The following is a 27,577-nucleotide window of genomic DNA, read 5'->3' as shown; positions in this document are numbered from 1 at the left end:
AGAGCTAGAACAAATAATCTCACAATTTGTATGGAAATACAAAAAACCTCGAATAACCAAAGCAATCTTGAGGAAGAAGAATGGAACTGGGGGAATCAACCTGCCGGACTTCAGGCTCTGCTACTAAGCCACAGTCATCAAGACAGTATGGTACTGGCATAAAGACAGAAATATAGATCAAGGGAACAAAATAGAAAGCCCAGAGATAAATCCACGCACTTATGGACACCATATCTTTGACAAAGGAGGCAAGAATATAAAATGAAGAAAAGACAGTCTCTTTAACAAGTGGTGCTGGGAAAACTGGTCAACCACTTGTAAAAGAATGAAACTAGAACACTTCCTAACACCATACACAAAAATAAAATCAAAATGGATTAAAGATCTAAATATAAGACCAGAAACTATAAAACTCCTAGAGGAAAACATAGGCAAAACACTCTCCGACATAAATCACAGCAGGATCCTCCATGATCCACCTCCCAGAATATTGGAAATAAAAGCAAAAATAAACAAAAATAAACAAATTTCTAATTAAAATTAAAAGCTTCTGCACAACAAAGGAAACTATAAGCAAGGTGAAAAGACAACCTTCAGAATGGGAGAAAATAATAGCAAATGAAACAACTGACAAAGAATTAATCTCCAAAATATACAAGCAGCTCCTTCAACTCAACTCCAGAAAAATAAGCGACCCAATCAAAAAATGGGTCAAAGAACTAAACAGACATTTATCCAAAGAAGGCATACAGATGGCTAACAAACACATGAAAAAATGCTCAACATCCCTCATAATCAGAGAAATGCAAATCAAAACCACAATGAGATACCATTTCACACCAGTCAGAAAGACTGCTATCCAAAAGTCTACATGCAATAAATGCTGGAGAGGGTGTGGAGAGAAGGGAACCCTCTTACACTGTTGGTGGGAATGCAAACTAGTACAGCCACTATGGAGAACAGTGTGGAGATTCCTCAAAAAACTGGAAATAGAACTGCCATATGATCCAGCAGTCGCACTCCTGGGCATACACACCGAGGAAACCAGAATTGAAAGAGACACATGTACTCCAATGTTCATTGCAGCACTGTTTATAATAATAGCGAGGACATGGAAGCAACCTAGATGTCCATCTGCAGATGAATGGATAAGAAAGCTTTGGTACATATACACAATGGAGTATTACTCAGCCATTAAAAAGAATGCATTTGAATCCATTCTAATAAGGTGGATGAAACTGGAACCTATTATACAGAGTGAAGTAAGCCAGAAAGAAAAACACCAATACAGTATACTAACGCATATATATGGAATTTAGAAAGATGGAAATGATAACCCTATATACGAGACAGCAAAAGAGACACAGGTGTATAGAACAGTCTTTGGGACTCTGTGGGAGAGGGTGAGGGTGGGATGATTTGGGAGAATGGAGTTGAAACATGTATATTATCATATGTGAAACGAATCACCAGTCCAGGTTCGACGCATGATACAGGATGCTCGGGGCTGGTGCACGGGGGTGACCCAGAGGGAGGATAAGGGGAGGAGGGAGGTGGGAGGGGGGTTCAGGAAGGGGAACTCATGTACACCCGGGACGGATTCATGTCAATGTATGGCAAAACCAACCAATATAATACTGTAAAATAATTAGCCCCCAATAAAAAAATAAAAATTTGAAAAAATAATAAATGCAGTGTTAAACATTAATAGACTAAAGGACAAAAGCTACACCATTATCTGAATAGATAGCAGTAAAAGTGTTTGACAAAACAACACCCTTTCATGATTAAAACAAGGAAACAAACAAACAAAAGACACAATCTCAGCAAACAGAATAAGAAGGAACTTTCTCAGTCTGATTAAGGACACCTATTTATAAAAACATGAGGTTCAAAACATACTTAATAGTAATGCTTTGATCAGAAAGAAGATACTGCTCTCATCATTTCTCTTTTCTTCTCTTTCATTGAAGTATAGTTGATTTGCAATTTTCTTTTAGTTTCTGGTGTACCACAAAGTGATTCAGTTACATATATACACACACACACATATACGTACACATACTCTTTTTCATATTCTTTTCTATTATAGGTTATTACAAGATACTGAATATAGTTAATTCCCTTTGCTGTACAGTAGGACCTTGTTGTTTATCTGTTTTACACATAATAGTGTGTATCTGCTAAGCTCAAATTCCAAATTAATCCTTCTCCAACCCCTTTCCCCTTTGGAAACCAAAGGGGATGTCTATGTCTATGTCTGTGAGCCTGTTTCTGTTTCATAAATAAGTTTATTTGTGTCGTATTTTAGATTCTACATATGAGTGGTATCCTATGGAATTTTCTTTCTCTTTCTGATTTCACTTAGTATAATACCTCTAGGTCCATCTGTGTTGTTGCAGAAGGCATTATTTTTTTCTTTTTTATGGCTGAGTATTGTTCCATTGTGTATGCATCAATTCAGTTCAGTCGCTCAGTCGTGTCCGACTCTTTGCAACCCCATGGACTGCAGCACACAAGGCTTCCCTGTCTATCACCAACTCCTGGACCTTGCTCAAACTCATGTCCATCGAGTTGGTGATGCCATCTAACCATCTCATCCTCTGTCATCCCCTTCTCCTCCTGCCTTCACTCTTACCCAGCATGAGGGTCTTTTCCAGTGAGTCAGTTCTTTTCTTCAGGTGGCCAAAGTATTGGAGTTTCAGCTTCAGCATCAGTCCTTCCAGTGAATATCCAGGACTGATTTCCTTTACGATTGACTGGTTTGATCTCTTTGCAGTCCGAGGGACTCTAAAGAGTCTTCTCCAGTACCACAGTTCAAAAGCATCAATTCTTTGGCACTCAACTTTCTTTTTGGTCCAACTCTCACAACCATACATGACTACTGAAAAAACCATAGCCTTGACTAGATGGACCTTTGTCATCTAAGTAATGTCTCTGCTTTTTAATACATTGTCTAGGTTTGTCATGGCTTTTCTTCCAAGGGTCAAACATCTTTTAATTTCATGGTTGCAGTCACGATCTGCAGTGATTTTGGAGCCCAAGAAAATGAAGTCTGTCACTGTTTCCATTGTTTCCCCATCTATTTGCCGTGAAGTGATAGGACAAGATGCCATGATCTTTGTTTTCGGAATGTTGAGTTTAAGCCAGCTTTTTCACTCTCCTCTTTCACTTTCATTAAGAGGCTCTTTAGTTCTTCTTCGCCTTTTACCATAAGGGTGTTATTTTCTGCATAGCTGTGGTTATTGATATTTCTCCCAGCAATCTTGATTCCAGCTTGTGCTTCATCCAGCCCTTCATTTCGCATGATATACTCTTCATATAAGTTAAATAAGCAGGGTGACAGTATACAGCTTTGACATATTCCTTTCCCAATTTGGAACCAGTCCGTTGTTCCATGTCGGATTCTAACCGTTTCTTCTTGATTTGCGTACAGATGCCACATCTATATCCATTCATCTGTCCATGGACATTTAGGTTGTTTCCATGTCTTGCCTCTTGTAAATAGTGTGACTGTGAATATAGGGGTGCATGTATCTTTTCAAATTAGATTTTTCTCCTGATATATGCTGATCAGTGGGATTGGTGAATCATATAGGAGTCTACTTTTAATGGGAAAAAGGCTGCTCTCAGTGAGTGATGACTTCTTGTTAGGTCAAATAAAGATAGCCCTTTGAATGAGGTTTTCTAGGAAAATGCCAAATAGGTCAAATTGTGACAATTATCTATGGTACAGGGCTTTGACTTTAGTCTGATCTTTCCAGTGGTTTCTAGGTGAGACTGCTTTTTGGAAAAACTGTAATTGTAGGGAGTTGGTTTTCTTTTCAACGTGGAGCTAGGGAGAGGGAATTGGTAATCAGGTAAGTTAACATGCCATCAGTGCTTTTTCCCTGAAATCCAGCTGTTTTCCTTGATTAAATATTCTTCTTATGCGGGATTACTCTAAGCCTTTCATTAACTTCTAGAATCATCAAAAAATTGATTTTGACAATTTTTGTTAGTCTTATTTCTTTTATGAAGAGGAGAGCGATTTAAGAGACCTTTACCATTTTCTCTGATCTCATCCTTAGTAATCTTTTAGAGAGACCTAAGTAATAAAATGTATTTTATGTATTTACTCCTGTGGTTACTATTTCTGCTGTTTTCATTCCTTACAATGATCCGTAATTGAACATGGTATCATTTTCCTTCTGCACAAAGGATTTCCTTTGTTTCCTTCAGTGTGGGTTCACTTGTGATGAATATTTTCACATTTGTATATCTGAAATTGTCTTTTATTTGCCTTTGTTTTTTAATGTTTACTTTTAAAAGTAGAGATTAAAATTAAAAAATACCGATATAGTAGAATTGTATAAATTATAAAACATACTGATTTGTGTAGTCATCTGTATGCAGCGTGGATGCAGAGTAGTTCCACTATCCCTGTAAAACTCCCTGATGCTTTTCCTTATTTTCATACCCTCTGCCCTTCCATACTCCCAGCTTGTGGAGACAATTTGTTTGTTCTTCCTTCCTTTTTTTTTTAATGTCATATTAATGAAAACATACAGTATGTAATGTTTTAAGACTGCCTTCTTTCATTCAGCAGTATGTATTGAAGATTTCATTTAAGTTGTCAAATATGTGAGTTCATCTGTGGGTTCTTAAATTTCAATTTTATTGATATATAACTTGAAATAATATATAGCCACTTAAAATGTATGGTTTAGTGCTTTTTGATAAATGCATATGCCAGGTAACCACCATCATAGAATCAAGTTATAGAATATTTTCATTACCCCTTGTGTCCCTCTTTTAGACATTTCCCGCTCCTACCCCATTCCCAGACAGCTTCTAATCTGCTGCTTGTTACTCTTGTTTTGCCTTTTCTAGAATTTTATAATATGTAGTCTTGTGTGTGGTTTCATAACGTAACGTTTAACTTTATCAATGTTGACATCTGTATCAGTAGTTTCATCTTTATTGCAAGGTAATATTTCATTGCATGGTATATACTTTAGGTTATAACTTAGGAACCTTATTTTTTTTTATTCTTTCTAAAATAGTATTGTAGTTTTGTTTTAAATAGGCAAAATATAGTATAGTATATTGCATGATGAAACTTTATTTCTTCTATACTATTCTAAATAATAATTGTTTTGATGTAATTATTCTTTTCCTAGCCTGTTATTTCAGTTTAGCAAGAATTTAAAATGTATATATATATTGAATATATTTTATATATAAACATATTAAGAAAGTTTGCTGGCCTTGGAATGTGAAAGTGAAATCTGATTTGTAATGAGCAATAAGTTTTTACAATTAAGACTTATTTTACTCAGTAGCATAAAATGCAATCTACTTGACTTTATTGCAGATATTAATTACTTTACCTGAAGTATAAGAGCCTGAAGCTATAAGTGAATTGCTTTTCTAGTATCTCTTTAGCACTTTTTTCTTGTTGAGATGATCTAAGGATGTTCCATTTTAAAAAATAGAATTATTTATTTTGACAGGCCTTTGGAAATGCAAAGACAGCTCATAATAACAATTCAAGTCGTTTTGGCAAGTTTATTCAAGTAAATTACCAAGAAACAGGCACTGTACTTGGGTAAGTAGCAGTATCAGGCTTTGGAGATGCTTAAATGTTTGCCGTTGCCCCTTTATAAATCATAGGTTTTTTGTTTGCTCTTTAATGAAAATAGTGACATTAGTATTGACATTAAATTTTTTTTCTCAATTATTTTTTTCTTTCGGAAAAGTTCAAACCTGAGGAAAGTTCTAAGAATAGTGTAACATCCATCCACCTGTACTTAGATTTATAAATTGTTAGCAACTATATGCATTTGCTTTATCTTTCTTTGTTATGCATATATTCATTTTTAAAAAATTGTCTGAGTAAGTTGGGTACATAACTTGACCCCTTGAAATAATTACTGTATTTCCTAAAGCAGCCACAATGACATTTTCCTGTATACTATTTTATACTCAGGGTATTTAATTTTGTCATAGTTACAATTTTTGCTATTACAGTCTGCAGTCAGAGTCCTCTGGTTGTGCCAGCAGTATTATTTATAGCTTTTAAAAAATTAATAGACTATTTTTAGAACAGTTCTAGATTAATGACAAAAATGAACAGAAAGTAGGGAGTGTTCCCTTATGCCTCTTCATGCTATCCCCTAGTTTCCTCTGTTAATAATATCTTGCATTAGTGTGTTCCATTTGTGTTGTTCATTGAATGGGCTTTGATAAATGTATAAAGGTATAGTTTCACTGCCCTAAAAATCCTTTGTGCCCCACATGTTCATCCCTTTCCACCCACTAACCTTTGGCAGCCACCGATCTTTTCACTGTCTTAATAGGTTTGCCTTTTCCAGAATGTCACATAATTGGAAATTATATAGCATATAGTCTTTACAGATGGCATTCTTTCTTCTTTAGCAATATTTATTGAAGAATCTTCCATGTCTTTCATGGCTTGGTTTTATTGGATTAATAATTTTTGGAGTAATTAACATCTTTATGGTTTTTAGATATGTTTTGTAGCTTTTTATATTTCTTATTGAGTTTATTCCTAAATATGTTATTTTTAATGTTTTATTTTTATTAAAAGTGTGATTTTTCTCTTACATTATATCTTCTAAAATTGCACATTACTTGTATGTGTTAGTTGCTCAGTTGTGTCCCACTCTTTGTGACCCCATCAACTGTAACCTCGCAGGCTCCTCTGTCCATCGAATTCTCCAGGCAGGAATACTGGAGTGGGTAGCCATTCCCTTCTCCAGGGGCTCTTCCTGACCCAGGAATTGAACCCAGATCTCCTGCACTGCAGGCAGATTCTTTACCATCTGAGCTACCAGGGAAGCCCCAATTACTTCTATTGATTTTTATATTAATTTTATGTCTTAACTATCTTGCTGAATTATTGTTTGTATTAGTTTCATTGTTGGTTGTTTCTCTTACGATTTCTAGGTTTATTATATTATCTACTAAAATAGTTAAAAATTTTTTTCTGTTCCTATATCTCTGATTATTTTCTATCTTGTTTGATTACATACCTCCTACACTATGATAATATTTTTCTAGATACTTGTGTGAATGCCTTTACTTTTCTTCACAAAGTAGAATATTGGCTTTAGGACATTTTATCATGTTAAAAAATTAAGCATTGATTTTAGTTTTCTTTGAGTATTTTTGTCAGTAATGGCTATTGAATTTTATTAAAGGCCTTTTTGGCATCCATGGAAATTAGCCTGATCTTCACTCTTGAATTTATTAATATTATCATTATTTTCCCAATATTGGTTCATTTTGCATTCCTGAGAAAAGATTCTCATTTAATCAATACAAAGACAGAAACACCCACAGAAGTACACATACAGACATATTTTTATACATAAATATGTACATTGGTTATTGTGTTGTGTGCTACTTTTATTTATGATTTTTATATCCATATTAGTAAGTCCTGTGTACTCACTCTCTATGAGAGTTCTTCCTTACATCCTTTTTCCTTCTTGAATCATATGTGTCTCTCTTTTTACATTTATAATATTCTGGTCACTGCTCTATAATAAATCCTGTCAACTCAGTATGATAGCTGCTAGTTTGCCTGATTTCTCCACTAGTCTGTAAGCCCCTTGAAAACAGGTAGTATATCACTTGAAAACAGGTAGTATATGACTTATTTCTGTATCTGAACCGTGCTTACACAGTGCCCAATTAATGAGTGCTTACTGAGGAAATTGGCAAGCTATAAACACATTTATTCCAGGATGTGGCAACAGCATGGGTATGTAAAGAAAGTATATCTTTGAGCCTTATTTAGTAGCCTAGTCAAAGTATAATATTAGAAAGAATGTACTGTGTTATTGAGCCTGGAAAGAAAGTAAAGTCGGTGTCATTGTAGGGTCTTGAGCGTCATGTTTTGAACTCCTGACTTTATTTTGCTTTATGGAAAGTTAAAAAAAAATAGGAGTTTATGAATTTAACATGGATAGCACTAACAATGTCCATAACAATTATAATGGTAAATATACTCTGGAAGGCAGCTATGCTCACCACTGTACCACCAATGATAGTGGAAAATGTACTCTGAATAGTATTCTTTAGAATACTATTTTTCACCTTTTCTAATATTTGTCTGCCTTATATTAGGCTTTTATTATTTATATCAACCAATTCTATTTTTATTCTAGTGCCTATGTTGAAAAGTATCTTCTGGAGAAGTCTAGACTCGTTTATCAAGAGCATAATGAACGGTACATATTTTAATTTGTGTAATTGAGATTGTAATTAAATTGAGTGTAACACTTGTATCATGCAGATTGACTTTTCAGATCTTTGTGTATTATGACTTTTAATTCAGTTTGTACCATGCATAGCTTTACATATAATTGCTATTTCTGTCATGGGAAGAATATTGTACTTTTGAAGATGCTGTGAGATATTTTTTTTTCTCTTTTAATTTATTTATTTTAATTGGAGGCTAATTACTTTACATTATTGTATTGGTTTTGCCATACATTGACATGAGTCTGCTCCGGGTGTACATATGTTCCCCATCTTGAACTCCCCTCCCACCTCCCGCTGTGAGATATTTTTAATGACTGTATAGAATTGCTGTTTTTTCTAAATTCTAGGAAGACTATCAGAACAGGCAAATAGTGGTGTCTTAGGTGATATCTTTTGTTTTGTCTTTGGATCTTTTGCCATGTCTTAGTGTTCTTTCTCTAATTTGAGAAAAGTTTTTAATAAAGCTCTTGCTGCTGCTGCTGCTTAGTCACTTCAGTCGTGTCTGACTCTGTGTGACCCCCAAGCCCACCAGGCTCCCCCGTCCTGGGATTCTCCAGGCAAGAACACTGAAGTGGGTTGCCATTTCCTTCTCCAATGTGTAATAAAGCTCTTAAGTTTATTATAATCTTTGAGGTATATGGAATTTCAGAGATGATATATATGTAACTTCCTTTAGATGAGGAAGCCAAATATCAGAGACGTAAATGATTTGCTTCATGTTGCTGCTGCTGCTGCTAAGTTGCCTCACTCGTGTCTGACTCTGTGCGACCCCATAGACGGCAGCCCACCAGGCTCCCCTGTCCCTGCGATTCTCCAGGCAAGAACACTGGAGTGGGTTGCCATTTGCTTCATGTTACAATGAGACAAAATGAAGAGCCAGACTTTGAAGTTAAACAAACCTACATTCAAGTATTGGATATGCCTTTGGCATCTCACCTAACTTCTCTGCTTCTTATATACTTTTTCCTATTTTGTAGGTGGAAAACTGTCCTTTAGTTGTTTAGAAGATTAAATGAAATAGTGTTTATGAAATGCTTAATGTAGTCCTTTTATATAATAAAGGTTCATTAAGCATTATCCTATGTTATTTTCTCTATGTTGTTAATGTTGTACAAATGTTTATAATAGTAGACTCATCAGTATAGGATATAGTTGTTGCTTGTGGCCAATGTCTAGTTGGAGTGGAAAAAGCCTTACAAACAACACAGACATTTATACTATCTTTTATAATATTTACCTTGGTGATGGACAGGGAGGCCTGGTGTGCTGTGATTCATGGGGTCGCAAAGAGTCGGACACGACTGAGCGACTGTACTGAACTGAACTGAACTGATGTAGTTACCGTTACTGATGCTATTTATTTCTTCATGCTTAATTGAATCTTGTCTTCTTTACTTTCACCCATAAAATCTCCTTTTAGCATTTTTTATGGGGTCCATCTGTTAGCTGTGAAGTATTTAGTTTTGATTTATCTGGGAATATCCTAATTTCTTTTTTTCTTTTTTTGAGGATAGTTTTGCTGGATATATAATTCTTGATTTTTTTTTTCCTTTTAATATTTTGAATCTGTTTTCCTTTCCATGGCTCCTGATGAGAAATCAGTTGGTAATTTTACATTAGGATCCCTTGATGAGGCATTTATCTCATGGTGCTTTGAAAATTTTATCTTTGTCTTTTAATAGTTTTAATTTGTCCAGATGTGGATCTCTGAGTTTTTCTCTCCTGGAGTTCATTAAGTTTCTTAGATGTAGAGATTAATGTTTGTCATCAAATTTCGGGGGACTTTGATCATTATTTTTTTCAAATATTCTTTCTCTTCTTTTCCTCTGCTTTTGGCACTCCCATTGTGCATATATTGGTGTTCCATATTGTGCATTTGTTGGTGTCTGTTTAATGGTGTCCCACAAATCCCTGAGACTGATAATTTTTCTTTCTTTTCCTCAGACGAGCTAGCTTTAACTGACCTTTTTGCAAGTTCACTGATTCTTCTGCTGACAAATCTTCTTTTGAGCTCCTCTAGATAGGTTTTCATTTTATTATATTTTTCAATCCTAGAATTACTGATTATATTTTATAATTTCTGTATATTCATCAATAGCTTCTGTTTAACGAGACATCATTCTCATGCTTTAGTTCTTTAAACATGGTTTTCTTTAGTTTTTTGAATGTATTTAAAACAGCTAATTAGAAGTCCTGTCTAGTAAGTTAGTGTCCAGACTGCCCCAGGAACAGTTATTATTGATTGTTTTTTCTCCTTTTTATCTGTTATAGTTTCTGGTTTCCTTGTATGACTCAAATTTTTGTTGAAAATTGGACATTTAAAATAATAATTGGACTTTTAAAATAATCATTTGGCAGCTGTAGATACGAATTCCTCCCCCTCCTAGGATTTGTGGTTGTAATTTTGTTCCTGCTGTTTGTTTTGTGAATTTTCTGAGCTAATTTGAAGTCTAATTTTTTTTTTTTTTTTTTAGTTTAGCCTTTGAGTTTAACCTGCTTGGGTTAACTTGTTTTTTAGTCACTAAGTTGTGTCTGCCTTTTCTTCGACTCCATGGACTGTAACCTGCCAGATTCCTCTGTCCATGGGATTTTCCAGGCAAGAATACTGGAGTGGGTGGCCATTTCCTTCTCCAGGGGATCTTCCCTATCCAGGAATCAAATTTGCGTCTCCTGCATCGGCAGGAGGATTCTTTACCACTGAGCCACCGGAGAATCCCTTGGTTAGCTTCTCAGTGGTAGTTGGTCAGCCATGTACAAATCTTTGCGATCACATGGACTGTAGCCTGCCAGGCTTTTCTGTCCATGGAATTCTCCAGGCAAGAATACTGGAGTGCTTAGCCATTTCCTTCTCCAGGAGACCTTTCTGACCCAGGGATTGAACCTGGGTCTCCTGCTTTGCAGGCAAATTCTTTACCATCTGAGCCACCAGGGAGTGATGGAACAGAGAGTTCCATAAATGGTTGGTAACAGTAAGTCTTCTAGTGTTTGTTTCAGGGACCATGACTTTTAACTCCTAGGCAGGCATTTTATAATTCTGCCTTAGTCTTTACTTCCTGGTTGTGGAGATCTTCAGAGTTAGTGATAGGTGAGAGCTTAGTATTTCCTCTTGTCTTTGCTAAGTAGACATGCAGCCCTGTGCATGGGCACAACTTTATGCTTGCATATGGCCTTCTAGATTCCCAGGAACATATTGGAGCTTTTTAAAGCCTCTGTGGATGTCTCATTTCCCAACATTTCTCTTTAAGTTGTTTGGTTAGCTTACAGTTTGCCCTAATATTTATTCATCAGTTCAGGCAGCTGGTATGTTCAAAAAAATTGACACTAATTGTTTCTTACAAATGTCTCTGGACCAAAGATTTTCATACTGGGGTAATAACTCTGAATCACATCAAATAAAGATATCAATAGTAATGAAAGTGACATCATCCGTGGAACTGCCAGACAGTTCAAATAATGTTATTTTTCAGGGAATGAGGTTCTAAATGAACTTCACCCCTGTTCTGCCCTCTTCTGGAAGCTGCCAGACTTCTGGTGTCCACCTCATTTGTAAGCTGTTGGTATTGAAAACTACATGTATCTGGTAAGCAGGAGATGGAATAGGGCAAGTTAAGAAGCCACCAAGGTTCTGTTTATACTGAAATTCAGCTCTTTTTCTTGTATAAACACTCTCTAGATTGCTTTACATTTTTGGTTAATTTCTAGAGTTCATTCTGACAAATTTGTTAGTTTTCTAATTGGTCTTATGGAGGGAATTTTTAGAGGTCTTTAGTGTATTGCCACCTTCACCTTTGTCTTTTGATTCAGCATACAAAACATTATCTTATTTTATACTACTTATTATTTGACTGTCCCTTGTGGCTTGTGTAATCTTAGTTCACCTCCGAGGGACTGAACCTATGTCATGGCAGTGAAAGCACTGAGTCTTAACTACTAAACTGCCAGAGAATTCCTCTGTAGTATTTCAGTAGAGTTTATCACTGAAAAAAAAATGAAGCAACACTGAAACAGTTTATAAATTAATTTCATTTTCTTGTTAAATGATAACCATAGACCATGTTCATTTTAAAACCATACTTCTTTGTTTCCAACAGGAACTATCATGTATTCTATTACCTTCTGGCAGGAGCAAGTGAAGAAGAGAGATTAGCATTCCATCTTAAACAACCAGAAGAATATCATTATCTCAATCAGGTGAGAGTTCATGAATATCATTTTGAAATGTAAGGCATTATTAAATTTTAGCTCTTGAGAAAAGTTTTTTTTTCCTAGTACTTTGTTTTTGAAACCTGGTTGGTAGTGGATATTAACTAGCATTTTCATGTATACTATCTAAAAATTTATGTGATGTACTTCTCAAATTTAAAAATTATTTTTCTTCTTATGTGAATCATAAAAGATAGTTATGTGTCTTTTGCTTTTTGTGAGACTCTTTGAGAGAATAATAAACTGTTTATAGATACCTCTAATTTAGAAAAATGGTTTACACTTTTCAATAAGTAAAGTGATTTACCTTTTACAGACCAGAGCATGTTAAATGTTACTAATGATTAATGCTTGCCCTAACAAAGGATTACTGAAACTTGTATTTGCATGTTTTGAAGTCTAATATATATACCTCTTTGCATGATACTATGATACTGACTTAGAGTATGATTGTTTTTATAATTTAGTGATTATCCTGTTAAATACTCAGTGTGAAAATTCATTAAAGGAAATGACTTAGAGAATTTGTGTTTTACCTTGAAACTTAAAAAATTTTCCCCTAAACTTCCATAATGAGTAATTCTCACAACTTTTCATTGCATTGGTTTGTTCGATTTTATTTCTTATATTAACAAAAATTCTAGAATCAGTAATAAGGAAATTGATCTGACAGTACATCATTTAGGTTAAAGATAGTCTCCCCTCATTTTAAATTGTTTGAGGCAAGATGTAATGTCTATGGAAATAACTTCCTTTATGGTAATTTTTAAAGTTCTTCTGAGGGATATTAAATTGACACTTGGATGGTGGCTCAAAGAATGTAGTATGTATTTAGGACTTTGAAAGTAACATCTCACACTTCGTAAGATATAGAGCAGGCTGTATAACTGATCTTTCATAATTTTGAAACTACATATTTATATAAGCTAACATAATTCTGTTACTATATTGAGAATTTAAAAATTATTTAAAATATAACTTCTTGGTATAATATGAGGCATTTTTACTGTACTGAATTAAGTATATTAAAAAAATAATTGATTTAGCTTTCGAGTTTTTCCCCTTCCCTGTTTAAACTATTTGCCTTATATTTGGATGATAAAATATTTTCCTTTTGAAAAACTAGCAACTGCTGATAAAATGAGCTGATGTGCATGTGTGTAGCATGTCCAAATCTTTGCTACCCCACAGACTGTAGCCCACCAGGCTCCTCTGTCCATGGGATTTCCCAGGCAACAATACTGGAGTGGGTTGCCATTTCCTTCTTCAGGGGATCTTCCCAAATCAGGAATCTTACATCTCTTGCATTAGTAGGCAAATTCTTTAGCATTGTCACCACCTGGGAAAGCCCCTAAAATTAATACTAGAGAAATCTGGAGTTTATTGCTTCTCTTCCAGATCTTTTGGTAATTACTGGCCATACTATACATATTCTTAGGGTCAGTATTTGGAGACTGTGGGAATTAACAATTATTATAAATTTCAGAATAACTGAACAATAGCAAATATGGATTGGTTATAATAATATATGACTCTGAGAATCTGAATGTTTATCTAGTGTTTTGTGCTGCTATACAAAATAACTTTTCTTTGGATAATAGCGGTACTACCTGAACACTGCCTCTAAGAGATCATTAGAAGAGTGTAATAATCATTACTTCTACCTAACTAATCTGCCTTACTTTCAGATAACAAAGAAACCCCTCAGACAGAGCTGGGATGATTATTGCTTTGACTCTGAGCCGGTCAGTACAAGTGCCTAAGTATCCTGTGTTCCTGATAAAGGACCGTTTTTGTGACTTAGGAAGAAAGTCAGCTGAAATAAAAACAAAAGAATCTAGGAAAGAAGATAAATCAGTGTTTATTTTATTGGAATTGACTTTTTTGTGTATGTGTGGTTTATTGATTAAAAACTACCGTTTTTGGATTTTGGGGGGCTATATTTAGACTATATTCAGTATTTATTTTGAAAAATAATGCATTGATTGCATTCCTAATTTAAGCATTGTTATGGATCTTTATAACCGATAGGGTTTTTTTCCCTTGACATATTTATTTATTTTTTTCAATTCTTACGTGGTAGTTTAGTTATCCTCCTATTATGGGTAGTAGTTATTGTTTATTTTAAAAAGTTGCATCCTTCCTGTTTTATGTTTCTGTTAACAGTCTTTTCACATAATGAATGCATGCGTTTTTTTAATAGTAAGAGAGGCTATAGCCTCTATTTAATTTTCTAAAAAATGAAGAATTCAAATTCCTTTAAATAAGATTATTTTATGTTTAAAATTAAGTATGATTTAAAGGCATATATGATGTAATGTAAAATGAGTAGGTAAATTTAGCATTATTTGTTATAATTTATGAAAACAACTTTGTAAACAGAACATAAAAAATCTTTTTCCTTTACTTCAGTTTGCAACTAGGTCAGATGTGAAAGGCTGAAAACACTCATCTATATATTCATTAAATAATGAACTAATGTATTAACTACTCCTCCTGAAAATGTAATATGTCTTAATCCTGCTTTAAATAACTATCACTTTAATTCTCACTGCATGTGATTACAAACTCCACTAATTGCAAGACCATCAGATTTTGAGTAGGTTTAGTAATGTTTCCTTCAGTTTAATTGCAGTGCCGTTTCATAATCAAGTAATTTGCAATTTCAGATTTGATGTTTTAGAAAATAATTTTAGACAGTAAATTTATAGATACTGATAATTTTTACTAGAAAAATTTTATGCTGTTTTTTCTCTCTTGAGACGCTTCCATCTTTTGCTTAGTATGCCAGTTGACTGTGTGCATCTCATTGGGAAGTAGGTAGGAGACTGGGAAACTAATATAGTGAATATAAGACTTGATTGCCTGTACAGAGCTTACAGTGAGATTGTCAGGTGGTCTGCTATTTAGACAGTCTAAGTAATGCTTAAGAATTTTTAGGTTCTGAAGTAGGTAGACCTGATTTGAAAACTGGCTCATCTACTTGTTAGTTTTGAGAACCCAAGCAGGTGACTTATCTTTTTGTTTCCATCCCCTCTTTAAGGGGAAAATAATGGTCTTTAACTTTTGTGAGTATTAAATTAGTGTATCTACAGAGCTTGATGTATTGCTTAATGCTTAATAAGCAAACAGTAAATGTTTCCGCTATTGCCGCCACCATTGAAAGCATTATTATCCATCTTTTCCTTTTAGAAGAAATTTGTAGCCATACTCTCCTACTCCCTTAATATTACTTTCATCACTATCCTCCTATTTATTATGTTTTCAACTCTATTATCATTGGAACTTTAATTTTTCTTTTTCTTGCAAGGTAATTTTAATGGAAGCAAGTAGTCTATCTGAGGATCTTTTGCTTAATTCTTTCCTCCCTGCACCCCCTCATATCATATTTGGGGACAAACTAAACTTGTTTCACTCTGAGTTTCTAGAACTTATGTGACTAGCTTTATGGGAAGAGAGGATTAAGGAGGATTCTGCCTTTTATTCTATATTACTTAATATACATTTGTATGAAATTGTATAAGTGATCCCAAGGGGAACTTAAGTGAGAAAATTGCTTTTAACAAGGGACCTGTTGTTGCCCGTTGTATTAATTCCTTAAAAGGAATTAAATCACCTATTAATAAAACAAGCTCAAGCAACTAGTGTTTCATGAAAGATAGCAGAGGACTTAGAACAGATTTTGGTGTAACCTCCTCTGTTATTTAGGTGACTTATTTAACCACTGAGTCTATTTTCTTTCCTATAAATATAGGTATAATAAAATGTACATATGCATAATTAACTTCTTGTGTTTTGAGAATTTAAAGATTATATACGGCAAGTGACTCTCATATTGACTGGTATGTAGAAGATATATGGTATATAGAAGATATATGTAAGAATATATATAATTTCCCTTCTTTAAATGATAATAATCTATTCTAATCATTTTACCTTAAAGCTGGTTCTGAATAACTTCAATGTAAACAATTTCACCTAATTTAAAATTTTTCTAAATTAAACTTTGAATAGTCGGGTCCAACGATCAGGCGAGTCTAGTGAGAATTGCCAGAATGGGTCTCAGGATACTGAACACCATGCTGCAAAGGGATTAAAACATAATATTCTCAGTGAGGCCAAGCTTTCATCCTGGTCATTACTGCGTTTATAGGAACCCAGCCATCTGTATTGTACCTGACCTCCCTTTTTCCCATGAAGTAGACCTGCTACAGGAATGCTATGCAACTGGACAGGAACCTTTGAATCCATAATATTTACATCCTCCATATTTTAAGTATTTCTGCAGCATAACACTTTTACTGCTATTCACTGTCCAACAGTTTATACATTTGGGGTCACTCCCTCAAATTCTGCCTTTTTGGCTTTATGCCAATCCAGTACGAAGGTCTCTGCATGCTGCACAACTTCCTTTGCAAATGCTTTTCCATTTAAAAACCGTTACCATCCATATTATATTTGATCATTATAAAACTGCTGGTTGTAGTTAGTATGATTACCTTTCACACAAGAAGCAACAGTGGTTCAGAATTTAAGTGACTTCCCCCATGGTGATGAAGCAATTTAATTGGGATTCAAATCAGGCTATGTTTTTTATATTCTTTTTTCTTAAATCATCTTCAGCATATTTACTAATTCTCAAAGTCAATTATTCAGATTTATATCCTATGGAGAATCCCAGGGACGGGGGAGCCTGGTGGGCTTCCGTCTATGGGGTCACACAGAGTCGGACACGACTGAAGTGACTTAGCAGCAGCAGCAGCAGCTATAAAAGAATATAATTTTTATAAACAGCATTCTAAGAAATATAGACAGCATATGAGAAACATGTGTAATTTGATTTTGCTCTTCACTTTCTCTCCCTCAAAATACTTCCTACATGCCAGGCTTGTTGTAGGTACTTATAAATGAGAAAGGATTCTCATCATCTCATACAAAGGGACAAAATGCTGATAGCTTGAAAGAATATTTTGGTGTATTTGTGGGGAGTGTGCAGTGGCACGTTATCATGTAAGACTAGAGCCTGAGCTGAGTTTGACAATAGGAATCAACTGTCTTCTTTCAGTGGAAAGGGTTTTAACAATTGTTGGTTAGTTCCCTACTTCATTCTTTGACCTTTACTGTTTTATTGTTTCCTGAATGACCTCCAACAGCCAGTATTTGTATCTGGTGCTTGAAAGCCTTTCTTGGAATCCTGGAAGGCCTTCCGCTCTTGCCTGGTCCTCTAAAAGTACCTAGGAATTAACAGCTTATCTCCAGAACTGATGAGAGATGATAGATATTTAAGTGTTATGGCTCCTTCACCTTTCTATTTTTTATACTGTTTCCCAGAGGTTACTTTGGAATTAAAGTCCAGTTACCCATCTTGGTAGCTACTTTAACATTGTACTCTATTTAGGCAACGTTGCCTTCCCTACATTCCAACGCTACTTGTACTGAATCTTGGTCTCAAGGTTTGCATCTGTATGAACCCAGATTAAGATAATGATATTTCTGGTCTGGTAGATTAATCTGTCCTTAGTTTTTCTAATACCATTATCATGAAGGAAGTTCATGTTAAATACAAGTATTTAAAAGTTCATAATGATTTTGGTCTTGTATTTTTGAAGAACATTTGATTATAGATAACAGCAGGTATAGATGTATTTATATTTTAGTTCTTTTTTCAATTGATGCTCTCAACATTGTATCCACACTGTTTTATTCATTCTTGAGGTAGATAAAAGCAGCTGTCATTTATGAGAATCATTACTGTATTATTGAATTTACCCAAGTTGAAGCCTCGGTTGTTTTCCCTCCACTTATTTGTTACAGAAAAATTTTTACTAAATTATAAATGAGTGAGCTGATTGTGGTTTTAGGGGGAAGAAAAGAAAGAGCTTTTAAAAAGCTTTAGAGAAAAATGTGTTAAGTTAAAATTTTTTAGTGGATTAGGATGTTGTCATGTCTGTAGAACTATGTCTTAAAATTGCTCACCAAAAATTTTGTAGTCAGAAAGAACTTTTCTTAAGGTGAATTTAAAATCCATGTGTACCTTTCCATAGAGAATAGAATTATTTTTAATAGCATTTTAAGGCAGTGTTTAAAATTTTATTATTTATATGTATATTCGTTTTTATAGTACCTAGAGCAGGTTGTACATGGTAGATACTTGATAAGTTATTTTTAAAAAATAGATGAGCACTTTGTTTATTTGTTTAAAAGTAATGTCTCATTCGGTTAAATAATTCATTGATTGTATATTAACTCCAGTAATTTCCTACTTTCTTCTTGGCACTGACTTGGTATTGGAAGTCTGCAGTAAATGAGACAAAGAATAGTTCATGTGTTCATTGATTATTTGATACAACATTTCATAGGAAGATAGGCATTAAAAAGTAAATACATGTGAGGAAGTTTTTGAAAATATAAGTGTAAAGGGACTATGAGAACACATAGTAAAGGCAGGTAAAGACTTTTTTTTTATTGTTTTAAAGATTTACAGTATTACCAAATGGTACAGTATTACCTTTTGACTTGGGGGAACTGAAATGCAAGAGTTGCTCTAGAAGAGTAATATTTTTTAGTCTAGTAGTCCATAACTGTTTTTATTGGCTCATATTATGAGGGTTCTTTTGAAAGTTTTTGTACTTTCACATATACTTCTTTATTTTGCTGATTGCTATGTTGTTTATATTATTTGTTAGGAACTATTTATGTGATATCTAATGTTGATGTAATGTAAACATCTTTATATAAGTCTAGGCTCCTCTTCTCAGCTAAATTAATGCCTCTTCTAAAATATATTTTTGTGTCCCAGGATCTAGTTCAGCACCTTGCATATAGGTAGGCATCTATTAAATATTTGTTGAATAAATAACATTTGTATGTGGAATTGATCTCTTAAATGCTTCACATCTCCAAGACTCTTCAGAACCACTCAAAATCAAACTTGGTATCAGAACATTTTGTGAGTCTTGCTAGCTCTTTAAGTTACTTTTGAGATCCTTGCTTGGGTGGTTGTAAAGAAGAGGGAAAAGGTAACATACTGGTATTTAGGTAGGTATATGTTTGGTTTGAATGCTTGTAGTAGGATAAGAGTCTAATGAATTTGATGATATCTAAATATGCATAGGTATGCTTATCTAAAATTACTATATTTCTGAGTAGGTTGCTTTTCAATAGGTAATCTTGATTTTTCTTTTCCATTTTTCTTAAAAAAGCAGGATTGCTTCAACGTGGAAGGGGAAGATTTGAGGCATGACTTTGAACGCTTGCAACTAGCCATGGAAATGGTAGGATTTCTTCCCAAGACACGAAGACAGTGAGTTTATTTATTGTATTCCTTTACCCTCAGTAGAGATCCTTTGAAACAATTTTTTAATATTCCTGATCTAGTGCCTCTTCCATCTTAAGCATTATTTAGAATTAGGAAATTTATTTTGTAAAAGACTTGTTTTGAGTTGCTTTCTTTTGTCATAAATTCTTTGAGAATCTGTTGAAAGTTAGAGCTCTTCTTCCTAAAAATGTAATTCATAAACATTTGCATATTATTATAGGAGTTCATGGTGCCCCCCAAACCTCTCCATGTACCTTCCTTAACTGTTGCTTTGTAACACTTGTGAAGGGAAGGAAACAATGTGGAGTCTAAGGGTGGGTTGCTTAAAGTAAAAAAGAAGTGAGGTTACTTTGACAGAAAGTTCTTGTCAAGTTCAGGTGAGAGACAGAAAATAGGTATAATAATATCCCAGAGTAAACTGAGTTCATGAGATGTAGAGCCCAAGTATAGGGATTATCTATTGGCTGGAAGAGAGGCATGTGTTCTTCTGAGACAGGAGAGAAGAGTATGATGTTTCACAGTAAGGTCCTAATATTAGATCATATAGTCCAGTGGTCTCCATTACTGTTTTTAAAAAAGGCATTATAATATGATGGTCAGTATAATACGATGTGGAAAGCATTTAAAAAATATGATAATGAAAAAATCACCTTGGTTACTTTGTTTAAAAAAATACAAATTCTAAGACCTTTCTTTCTTTTAAAGATTCTAATTCAGTAGATCTGAAATAGTGTAGGGAAAGGACATTTCTGGTAGGATAAAAAGCACTTGGAAAGTCATGGACTTTTGAAACACCACAGAAGATTCAGACAATATTAAGTCCCCTTTAGGGCTTCCCTGGTGGCTCAGTGGCAAAGAATCTGCCTGCCAATGCAAGAAACATGGGTTCAGTCCCTTATCCGAGAAGAACCCACATGCCATGGAGTGACTAAGCCTGTGTGCCACAACTACTGAGCCTGTGCTCTAGAGCCTGGGAGCCATGACTACTGAGTCCATGTGCCGCAACTCCTGAAGCCTGCGATCTCTAGAGCCCGAGCTCTGCAACAAGAGAAGCCAGCACAGTGAGAAACCTGCGTACCACTACTAGAGAAAAGCCTGTGCAGCAGTGAAGACCCAGTACAGTCAAAAATAAATAAAATTTAAAACAAAAAGAAAAAATTCCCCTTCAAACAACTATACCTGTATATCTGATGTAGGTACAGTTCTTAAAGTGGAGTTATATAAAGCACTTTGTGCACTTGGTAAATACTCAATAAATTTTATTGTAGTTATGATTATTATCATATTTCTTATTTATTTGAAGACTAAGTACTCTGTACTGGTTAATTTGCTTCATTAGAATTTTGGAATGAAATAAACTTAAGTCACATAAGCAAGATGTAATTTATGGTTTTATTTTCACAGGATTTTCTCTCTTCTCTCAGCAATACTACATTTGGGTAATATCTGTTATAAAAAGAAGACATACCGGGATGACTCCATAGATATCTGTAATCCTGAAGTTCTGCCTGTTGTCTCAGAGTTATTAGAAGTGAGTGATTACATTCTCAGTTTTCATTTCAAATACTGGTAACTTTTCAGTTTTTATTTTGTGTAACTATTTTGTAGATATAAATGGACTAATACTTTTAATTAATAGTGTTACTCCAGAAATTGGAGTTCTTTCTATTATGTGTGCCAGACTCTTTAGAAGATTTGGGTTTTCTCCCCTGCCTCCCTTTGTCTCAGATATCTGTAAGTCCCGAATTTGCTGAATAGGATGAATATTTCACTCAATACTATATCATGTTCTAGGTCTTTGTAAATTTTCTCCTACATAGTAGGATGTTGGTTAGATTATTTTGTTTGAAGATGGGGTATCCAGATGGGTGGAGAAGAGAGTACTACTTTTTCTTTCTTCGTGGCTGAATAGGAGTCAAACGTCTTCATGTCCTATGACGTTTCTTCCCACATCGAGGTCCTCCTTACGTTACTCTTTCTTCCTGGACTGATGATTTCTTATGTTTTCTCAGCTAACTGCTCATCTTAAAAGGGGTGTAGTTTTTTATGGGCCCTCTCCTCTGACAGAACAGGAAATATGTATGTGTAAACTCACCTTGAGTATATTCACATATCTCCAAATATTTTTATGTGACTGTCTATATAAAGATAAACATGATCTGCACAACAAGGGAAACCATAAACAAATGGAAAGACAACCTATGGAATAGGAGAAAATATTTCCAAACTATGCAACTGATAGAGGGATATTATATGATGTCACTTATATGTGAAATCTAAAAATATGATGTTGTTCAGTCGTCCAGTCATGTCCAACTCTTTGTGACCCCTTGGCCTGCAGCACGCCAGGCCTCTCTGTCTCTCACCATCTCCCAAAGTTTGCCCAGTTCATGTCTTTTGCATCAGTGATGCCATCCAGCCATCTCATCTTCTGACACCCTCTTCTCCTGCTCTCAGTCTTTCCCAGCATCAGGAATTTTTCCAGTGAGTCAGCTGTTTGCATCAGATGACCAAAGTACTGGAATTTCAACTTCAGTATCTGTCCTTCCAACAAGTATTCAGGGTTGATTTCCCTTAAGATTGACTGGTTTGATCTCCTTGCTATCAAAGGCACTCTCATATGATACAAATGAATTTAGTTACAAAATAGAAATACACTCATAGACATAGAAAACAAATTTATGGTTACCGATGCTAAAGCTGAAACTCCAATACTTTGGCTACCTCATGCGATGAGTTGACTCACTGGAAAAGAGTCTGATGCTGGGAGGGATTGGGGGTGGGAGGAGACGGGGACAACAGAAGATGAGATGGCTGGATGGCATCACCGACTTGATGGACATGAGTTTGAGTGAACTCCGGGAGTTGGTGATGGACAGGGAGGCCTGGCGTGCTGTGATTCATGGGGTTGCAAAGAGTCGGACACGACTGAGTGACTGAACTGAACTGAAAAGGAAAATGGGAGGGAGGGATGAATTAGGAATTTGGGATTACCTGATACATACTACTATATGTAAAATAGATAAACAATGAGGACCTACTGCATAGCACAGGGAACTGTATTCAGTATTTTATAATAACCTATAATGGATAAGGATATGTATTTATATATATAAATAAAACTGAATCGCTTTGCTGTATACCTAAAACATTGTAAATCAACTGTGTGTGTGTGTGTTAGTTGCTTAGATGTGTCCGACTCTTTGCAACCACATGGACTGTAGCTTGCCAGGCTCCTCTGTCCGTGGGAGTCTCCTGGAAAGAATACTGGAATGGGTAGCCGTTCCTTTCCAAGATTATTTAGGTCAGTACATTTTTCTCCTTCCCTCTTCACTGAGGTTGTTCCGTATATTTGTCATATAGTTTCCGTGTCGTGGCCTGCATTCTTTCCTGAGATTCCCCCAGCATCTTAAATGACTGGCTAAAAATTTGTGTACCTTAAAGTTCATGGATTATGTATGTATATATGTATGGATTGTGACAAATGCATAATGTTTTGTATCCTCCACTACAGTATCTTACAAAATAGTTTCACAACCCTGAAACTTCCCTGTGTGTCACCTATTCAACCCCTTCCTACAAACTACTGATATTTTTACTAGCTTTGTAGGTTTGCTTTTTTCAGAATGTAACATAAATAGATTCATATAGTATTAACATATCATGTTTTCTGACTTACTTGTTTCACTTAGCAATATACATTTAAGATTCATCCAGTGTCTTTTCCTGGCTTGATAGCTCATTTCTCTTTACTGCTGAATATTATTCCATAATGTGCATGTATCACAGTTTGCCTGTCCATTCACCTATTGAAAGTGAAAGTGAAAGTCATGTCCGACTCTTTGCGACCCCATAGACTTTACAGTCCATAAAATTCTCCAGGCCAGGATACTGGAGTGGGTAGCCTTTCCCTTCTCCAGGGATCTTCCCAACCCAGGTATCGAACCCAGGTCCCCTGCATTGCAGGCAGATTCTTTACCAACTGAGCCACAAGGGAAGCCCAAGAATACTGGAGTGGGTAGCCTATCCCTTCTCCAGCAGATCTTCCCCACCCAGGAATTGAACCGGGGTCTCCTGCATTGCAGGTGGATTCTTTACCAACTGAACTATTAGGGAAGCCCACCTATTGAAGAACATATTAATTACTTCCAGATTTTTTTTTTTCACAATTATCAGTAACCTTTTTTTTTTCCTGTTAAAATATCACTTATTTTTCAAATCTTGGTTCATATACTGCTTCATCGGTTTTAACTGTATTAAATGGTTTAAACTGATTCCATCAGCATAGAACAATTTGCTTCTCCTTAGCATAATTTAGTATTGGTTTTGTAACACAGTTAGTTGTTTACCAGTTTGTGTCCATTATAAGGTAGTGGCAGTGTTCTTTGAGATCTATGGATGTGCTTATTTATCTAACCTTACAATGTTTATTATTTTGTACATACCTTGCTGTTTATTAACTTTAATGGAATGAGTTAGCCTGGTAGAAAAGGCAGGAGGGAATACTTTGAATTGGAACTAGACTCACTCATTAGAAAGGAGTTCCAGAATGTGGAGTGTGGTCTCTAAAAGCTGTAATTTTGAAGGTCATGAGGGTCAGAAAACAGATCTTTCAGACAGGACTTCCAGGTGATATTTTAGTCATTCATTTCATATTGTGGAAATACTGAGCATTGTGGCTAGTGATCTTTCTTAGAAGTTTAGGCATTCAGCAAGTACCAAGGTTTCTAGTCTTAGTGAAATACTTCTTTTTTGGTGAGAGACCAATAAGAGCAATTTAGGAAATTTAAAGAGGAACTCAGGTGTTTGTAAAAAAAAAAAAAGTGGGGGTGGGGAATCCAGTTCTGAAAATTGGGCTTACCAGTGTTAAAGTTAGACTAATAACTAAGTGTGATTTGATAGCAAATCTCACCTTTTGAATTCAGGCTTCTCAAATTCCTTCTTGTTTGCAGTGGTCCCTATTTCTAGTTTGGAGTGGTTTGAGGAGTGAAGTTTTAATAATAAGTAGAAAGAAGATATCTTCAAAGTCAAGGAGCTAGAGAAGATCTGACAACACCTACCAGAGTGTCCTGCCTATAGTTAGACCTTATTTTTATTTATCATTATTTTTTATTAAAAAAGTTTTTTTGACCCTGAGGCTTGTGGGATTTTAGCTTCCCAACTAGGGATTGAACCTTGGCCCTTGGCAGTGAAACCACTGGGTCCAGACCACTGGATGCCAGGGAATTCCCCCATGAAGTTTATTTATTTATTTTATTTACTTATTTCTTTTTTTTTTGGCTGCACTGGGCTGCACTTCACTGCTGCATTTGGGCTTTCTCTAGTTGTGGCGAGAGGGGGCTTCTCTCTGCATTGTGGTGCACTGGCTTCTCATTGTGATGGCTTCTCTTGTGGAGCTCAGGCTCTAGCAGGCTTCAGTAGTTGGGGCTCTCAGGCTCTAGAGCACAGGCTCAGTAGTTGTAGCACATGGGCTTAGCTGCTTCATGGCATGTGGGGTCTTCCTAGACTAGAGATTGAACCCATGTCCCCTGCATTGATGGGCAGATTCTTAACCACTGCCACCAGGGAAGTCCAATAAAATGTAAAGACCATTTGGAAAATTATAAAGGTAGCTGATTAAAATATGAATTCAGTAATATTTTCTTAGGTTGTTTATTAAATCCAAATAAGATTAGTGTATTTTATGTGATTATGTTATGTATGTAGACTTGTGTATGATTATTGTCAAGTTTTAGTGCCAGCATTAAATCATTTCCTTAAAATGAATTGGGTAGTTTTTCATTCTTTAAAATCTTTTTTCTGCATTTAATAGAAGAATCATTAGCAAAGAATAATATGTTTGTTAAAGATATGAATAATATCAACCTGATGATCAGTGGTGTTTAATGTTCCTCCAATTAGTTTTGTGTTGACTGGTTTTTCAAGATTTTTAAATCTGGTTTGAGTTAATTTTGATGATTTGTGTTTTTCTGGGAAATTGTTTAAAGCTTACTACTTTTGTATTCATTGTGAATACTTTGTTAATGTTTAAATTATTTTTCTCTATGATGTTATCTTTCTATTCATGTTAATGTTCTTTCTATTCATGTTTTCTTTTGATACATAATTTGTCTTTCATTTCTTTTATACTTATTATGTATTGATTTATATTTTCTCTTTTCTGTTAAATTATGAAATATTTTTTAGAATATAATATATATGAAAAAGGTATAATAAACACCTATAGACTCAAAATATTATCCAAATAATAAAATATTACATGTAATTGAAATCCACTGTGTACTTTGCCCAGAAGTATAAATACTACTATGAATTTAGTTTTTTTCCAAGTTTTTATTAATTGAAATTTTAAATGCAGTTGAAAGTGGAGAGATCCCCAAGTACCCATTGTTAAGCTTCATCACTTATTAATGTGGCCCGTCTCTTTTCATCTGTATCTTCACCTCTGTTGCCTCCCAATTCTTTTAAAACAAATTCTAAAATACAATCCCAGTTATCTAAAAGATAAGGGCTATGTTTGTAAAAATATTCATAATAATTAGGAAATTACTGTATAGCACAGGGAACCCTACTCGATACTCTGTGATGGCCTATATGTGAAAAGACTCTAAAAAAAATGGTGGATATATAAAAGTATAAGACGTGGTTTTGATCACTCGGTTGGGAAGATCCCTTGGAGTCTGAAATGGCAACCCACTCCAATATTCTTGCCTGAAAAATTCCATGGACAGAGGAACCTGATGGGCTACAGTCCATGGAGTTGCAAAGTGTCAGACATGACTGAGCAGGCATGCACGTATATTTACAATGGATTCACCTTTCCGCACACTCGAAACTGACATAACACTACAAATCATCTATACTCCAAAAAATATTTTTAAATATTCACAATATTATTAAAACACCTAAAAATAAATAAGTTGGTTTTTTTTGTCTCAGCTATATAGTCAGAGTTGAGATTTTCTTTTTTTAATGATTTCCCTACAATTTCTTGTTTTTCATTGAGTTATAATTGACATACAACAGTCGTTCCAGCTGTTAAACATAATACAATATATTTCAAATATACAAAATACAGTATATTTCAAAATGATCACAGTAAGTGTAATCAACATCTTTCGGGATACATAGTTACAAAAAGTTTATTTTCTTGTGATTAGAATTTCTAAGACCTCTTTTAGCAACTTTCAAATATGGAATACAGTTTTTATTAACTGTTGTTACCATGTTGTGCATTCCATTCCCGTGACATGTGACCTTTATATTATATCTGGAAGTTTGTACCTTCTGCCTTGAATTTGTTGTTGTTGTTCAGTTGCTCAGTTGTGTCTGACTCTGCCACCCCATGGACTGCAGCACACCAGGCCTCCCTATCCTTCTCTATCTCCCGGAGTTTGCTCAAACTCATGTCCATTGAGTTGGTGATGCCATCCAACCATCTCATCCTCTGTAGCTCCCTTCTCCTGCCCTCAATGTTTCCCAGCATCAGGGTCTTTTCCAGTGAGTCGGCTCTTTTCATCAGGTGGCTAAAGTATTGGAGTTTCAGCTTTAGCATCAGTCCTTTCAATGAATCAGTTCAGTTCAGTTGCTCAGTCGTGTCCGACTGTTTGCGACCCCATGAACCGCAGCACACCAGGCCTCCCTGTCCATCACCAACTCCCAGAGTCCACCCAAACCTATGTCCATTGTGTCGGTGATGCCATCCAACCACCTCATCCTCTGTTGTCCCCTTCTCCTCCCACCTTCAATCTTTCCCAGCATCAGGGTCTTTTCAAATGAGTC

The 27,577-nt window shown here is 35.1% G+C and overlaps 1 protein-coding gene across 8 annotated transcripts in view; it reads left to right on the top strand.

The window, feature by feature from the left end:
- MYO9A (myosin IXA) overlaps positions 1 to 27,577 on the top strand; it is a 244,476-nt gene that overhangs the window by 59,841 nt on the left and 157,058 nt on the right. For 6 of the 8 annotated variants that reach the window (XM_088839961.1, XM_055437146.2, XM_088839962.1 and 3 more), the window contains exons 3-8: positions 5,496 to 5,590; positions 8,178 to 8,240; positions 12,366 to 12,465; positions 14,166 to 14,222; positions 19,683 to 19,780; positions 21,200 to 21,326. In XM_088839961.1, coding sequence (XP_088696087.1) covers positions 5,496 to 5,590; positions 8,178 to 8,240; positions 12,366 to 12,465; positions 14,166 to 14,222; positions 19,683 to 19,780; positions 21,200 to 21,326 — 540 coding nt within the window. Of the gene's footprint in view, positions 1 to 5,495; positions 5,591 to 8,177; positions 8,241 to 12,365; positions 12,466 to 14,165; positions 14,223 to 19,679; positions 19,781 to 21,199; positions 21,327 to 27,577 lie in introns of all 8 variants that reach the window. The other 2 variants (XM_088839960.1, XM_088839959.1) reach the window with 2 other exon arrangements.

Source organism: Moschus berezovskii, chromosome 9 (genome assembly GCF_049115385.1).
Source record: "Moschus berezovskii isolate FMDL1 chromosome 9, NW_MosBer_1.0, whole genome shotgun sequence".
Lineage (NCBI taxonomy): Eukaryota > Metazoa > Chordata > Mammalia > Artiodactyla > Moschidae > Moschus > Moschus berezovskii.
The sequence above is the reverse complement of the archived record's forward strand: the minus strand, read 5'-3'. Positions and strand labels throughout refer to the sequence as shown.